Source organism: Oculina patagonica, unplaced genomic scaffold, assembly GCF_052425735.1.
Source record: "Oculina patagonica isolate OP01 unplaced genomic scaffold, crgOcupat unplaced1412, whole genome shotgun sequence".
NCBI classification, from domain to species: Eukaryota; Metazoa; Cnidaria; class Anthozoa; order Scleractinia; family Oculinidae; genus Oculina; species Oculina patagonica.
This window is the reverse complement of record NW_027557424.1, coordinates 1-4,453: the sequence shown is the minus strand read 5'-3', so window position 1 is coordinate 4,453 and position 4,453 is coordinate 1. Positions and strand designations below refer to the sequence as shown.

The 4,453-nt window shown below is 37.5% G+C and overlaps 1 protein-coding gene across 1 annotated transcript; it reads right to left on the bottom strand.

The window, feature by feature from the left end:
• Nucleotides 1-238: 238 nt before the first annotated feature.
• Nucleotides 239-4,420, bottom strand: LOC144639861 (mRNA-capping enzyme-like; the record flags this gene model as incomplete). The annotated part of the gene is made up of 6 exons (XM_078499139.1): nucleotides 3,617-4,420; nucleotides 2,995-3,075; nucleotides 2,028-2,111; nucleotides 1,600-1,668; nucleotides 644-744; nucleotides 239-305 (listed from the first exon to the last, which is right to left on the bottom strand). Coding segments are annotated over exons 1-6 (471 nt in total), but the record flags the coding sequence as incomplete, so codon positions are not given.
• Between the last annotated feature and the right edge of the window lie 33 nt (nucleotides 4,421-4,453).

Here is a 4,453-nt window from a genome sequence, read left to right as displayed (position 1 = left end):
CTAGGGAGGGATGCTAGCAGGCCGGATGTTCTGGCTTCGTTTCTGAGTGGTGAAACGCATTTTTTAGTAGAAAATAATTTGGTATATAGTGAAAATTTCTTCTAAGCAAGTGTCGAGTGGTGACACGCAGTTTTTAAGAACAAAACTAACAAGTGTCGTAAAATGGCATCGACACAGGCTAAATCTCAGTTCACCCTTTGTTGTCCTTTAAAACAACAAAAACAAGATGACGACAAACCTTGATAGCAGCAAATGGTTTATCGTAACCTCCGACCATAAGTGCACCAATTGATTGAGGGATACAACTGTAACAAAAAGAGGACGGATATTACTGATTTAAGCAAGGGTTTAAATAAGGCGCTTAGTAAGTGCCGTTGGTTTTGCAACGTAAATAGAAAATTTTTCTTCGATGACTGAAATCTGAATTAGTTAAAACCATACCCAATTTCAAACCCGAATGCAAAACAATACCCAGACGAAAATGGCGAAAGGTATGACTATTTCCAAACCAAAAGAGCTTAAACAAAACCCATGCTTTTTAGGCGGCGTATACCCTTTAGAGCTTATATAAGGGAATCCCCCGTGACATACCCTTCTTGCGTGACAGTTCTTATGCTATGTAGGGGAATCCCCCGTGACATACCCTTCTTGCGCGACAGTTCGTATGTTAAGCACGAAATCCACTGAGTTGAGTGTATGTGGTTTCCATTTTAATACTTCAGGACTTTGGCCGGGAGCATATGGCTAAAAAAGAAAGACAATAAATGTGTGAAGTTATTAATTTATTTCTCTCTCAAATTACTGTTTCTCTTTGGTCAGAAATGTTTATCAAGTAGCCGAATGTGTAGAGAGAACAATTAAAGTGACACTGTCACAAGTTTCACTTAAAAAACTCAAGAGCCTAAAGACATGGAGACTACGAATAGTGGTCCAATTTTGTTCAAAATCACCACGCAAGTGCACTGGAGCGATAAACAAGTGATATTATTGTGATGCCATCAGGAATTTTAGATCTCAACTTGGTCCTTGTGGAATTAAAAAACACCAAAAAGGTATTATGGCTCCCTTCTTCCTTCCGGCAACAACAATTTAATTTATATCTCCATCTTGATGTACTAGGTGCAGCCATGTACGAGAAGACCTATTCGCCTACTTAATTACTTTAAGATCAAGGAAATTAATTTTAAAAAATATTATCGTAGTAATTTTCAGAGGACGTCTAAGACTGAAAACGTTTAATGCACACGAATCAGAAACTTCTGCACGAACTCAATAACCTTTCGTTTATGTTTCTTCGTGGTAAACTCTCTTACATCCCGAGGGGGCCAAGGGGGGGGGTGGGGGGGGGGCTCCCATATGAAAGGGATGGAGATTTTCGTCGTCTTACTTTGGGGTGTAAATTACGGGTTTAAGATCTCACTTGGAGTGTTCACGACAGAACGCCAAAATTTTTAGCTGTCAAGATCTCACTTAAGGTTGCACATGAAGAAATAAAGAAAACGCCGCTCCTTATATTAGAGAACGCGGTGCAGGAAAACTTGTTAAGTAAATCAGACACAGAAGCTTCCGATCTTTTTTGTACACTTTTATCTTATTCACCTCCTCAGCTGGATTGAATATAAGACCATCATTTTCATGGCTAAGTTTTGGACTCCAGCTTTCTAAAATCTAAAATAGAAAATAAAACATATTAGTGAAACGTACCGAATTACTGCCACTCTTTTAGGTTTTTGACCGACTAATCTATTAAACATTCTGAAATATGTACAGAAATAGTTTGTGTGGTAATTTCGCAGTCGCCACGCTAACTTTCGAGAGAAACCAAAGCTGTTTCGTTGTGCAGTGCGCTTCAGTTTGTGAGCAAAATTAGGCAGCAATTGAAGGTATTAGATTTTTGCACGTTACGCAACATTGTTAAGTGGGAGAGGGTGAATTACTTAATTTTTTCATGTTTCAAGTAAGAAAAACAGCAACTGCGCCAAGGTTTTTGTTAAAGATTGTAGTTGATTGCTGACTAAAACACCTACCCACTCTGCTTTTTCTACTGGAAAGAACTTCTTTGCCCTTATACTAAATGGCTCCCTCGACTTGTCAAATAATCCTTGCTGTGCCTAAAAGAAAGGAAAATAAAAATGTTATTTCTCCTTACAAAATTGATATATTACTAAGAAGGTGGTAAGAATTTAAAAAGTCAACAACTAGGGGATAGAGCAGTTTACACTTGAGTGTCGAAATTCGCATTTGCTTTGGTTTTGCATTACTACGCTTAGTGACTGGTTTAAAAAACTCGCGCCACTTTTAGATCGGCTTTCACTTAAGTGTCGAAAGTAATTCGCGTTTGCATTGGTTTTGCATTACTAGGCTTAGTGGTTGGTTTAAAAACTCCCCCGCCATTTTTTTTTTTTCAACCAATCAGAAGTAAAACCAAAACCAATCGTGACTCGCTCACACAATTTTCCCGCGCTTCACGCTGACTAAACGTATTTACTTCGAGTTTTGAGTGGTTCACTGGATTGTCTGTGTGTTTTATGATTGGCCAGAGTGATTTTCTGGTTTTGGTTTTACAACACTCATTTAAAAATCGCTCTTTTGTGTTGATGTAGCACCAAATTTTTAGACCTAACATATTTAAAAAGAATGTATGTAATCAGCAAGAAGAATTTAAGTATGATCGCGACCCACAACTTCATTCTAAACTGCATAGCTGGCTGTTTCCCTCTCCTGATCAGTCGGCAAAATAAAATAGTAGTAAAGCAACTGGGAAAATGAGTGTCGTGTCAAAGCTGCAATATGAACTGAGAGGGGGGAGGAATATTCGACAGAGTGTGGGATCGATCTCAAAAGCGAAATTTTTGAACGAAAGTATGAAGCTAACCTTAAGTTTCAGAATTTTCTTGGGGTGTGTGGATCTTTTCTAGAACAACACATTAAGGATTGTTTACACTTGGAAAAAACAGAACAAACAAACAAAACAAAAAAACCAGCAAAACTTACTGCTTGGCTGCGGGCAAACTCGATTTCTTTCTCAATGCACAGCATTCTGATATCATGGCTTTTTTTACCGACTTCCTGTCCCTGTAAGTGAAGGATCAGAAAATAAGCGGTCTTATTAGCAACATTTCAGTCAATGATCGCGCTACACAGTGCAAAAAACGCTGAAAATCTGTCCTTTGAAGTATAGGGTAGAGCTCAGAATGTGAACGTGCCGTCGCGTTCCGCCCCCCTAAACCGCAGCTTACTCAACATTTTACAAAGAATGCATGGGCTAATTTGAAAGCAAATATCTTTCTTAATATAACACATAAAGGGCTACAAAGTTGCAGATAAGTAAGTTTCACAAGCTCTTTTAAAGTTTGGAGTCGATTTGTAAACAGCAGTAAGCATGAAACCTTCTTCATGCAAAAGTGGTATGCCAATCAGGTTAAATGAAAACACTAATATCAGCAAAGATTTACCTTAAAGCAAAAAGAAGTTATTTAAAATACATTGACATATTCCTTATGTTGTAAAACACGCTCAAGATAGATAAATTTAATACTGTAACAAATTATAACATTTTAAAATATCAATTAAAACATTGCTGATAAATCATAAAAAAGAAATGGAAACAGCTTACCTGGAATCTAATTATGTCATAAGCCAGGTATCGGGGATGAACTTTATCATTTTCCTTGTCAAGGACCATTTCCTTTAAAATAAACAACAACAACAACACATCAACTAAGTGATAACTAATCCTGGAGGTAGAGGGGGGGCAGTGTTCTCCTTATCAGGCGGTAACCGGTAAAATTTACCGCTTGTAACACGAATCTTTACCGCCTAGAATCGCTAAGATATCTTGTAAATTCAACAGGTAAATAACAAAGTAACACCACTCGTTTCACCTTCGTAGTCATGATTGAACATATAAAATAACAGATTGAAAATAAACAGCGACAAATGCAATATTCATTTACGAATTTGTGCTAGTATTCAATATATTTTTTTCCCTTCGCTTTCCGAATCTCTGAGGGCTGATATCCAGGGAAGAGTGTCACTTCGCGGCAAGTGCACATCTGTTGTTGCACAGTTTCCACGATCGATTCCAAAATGAAGCGGCAGCAATCCTTGCTGTCCTTTCACTTTGTCCATTGAAAATAAAAACAATTGCAAAGGCAAAGAGGTAAAAATAATTCCAGAAGTGAGAAATATTACTTACATATAATATTTCAGTTTTCAAAAACATGCAAAATGCAGAAAATAGCTGATTGCTTAGTTGACCGTAGCTGACGCGTGGTGAAGACAAAGGCAGCTTTCGATGTCAAATTCTTCTCATAAGTTCGTAAGTGTTTAAAACAAAATCGAGATGACAGGTTAAAAGAAGCACTCATAATACAACTTTGTAACAACGCTGTCGTGAATGCTGAGTATTCAAAGCAAAGAAAAAAAAAGAGCTGCAGCAATTCGTAGCAAA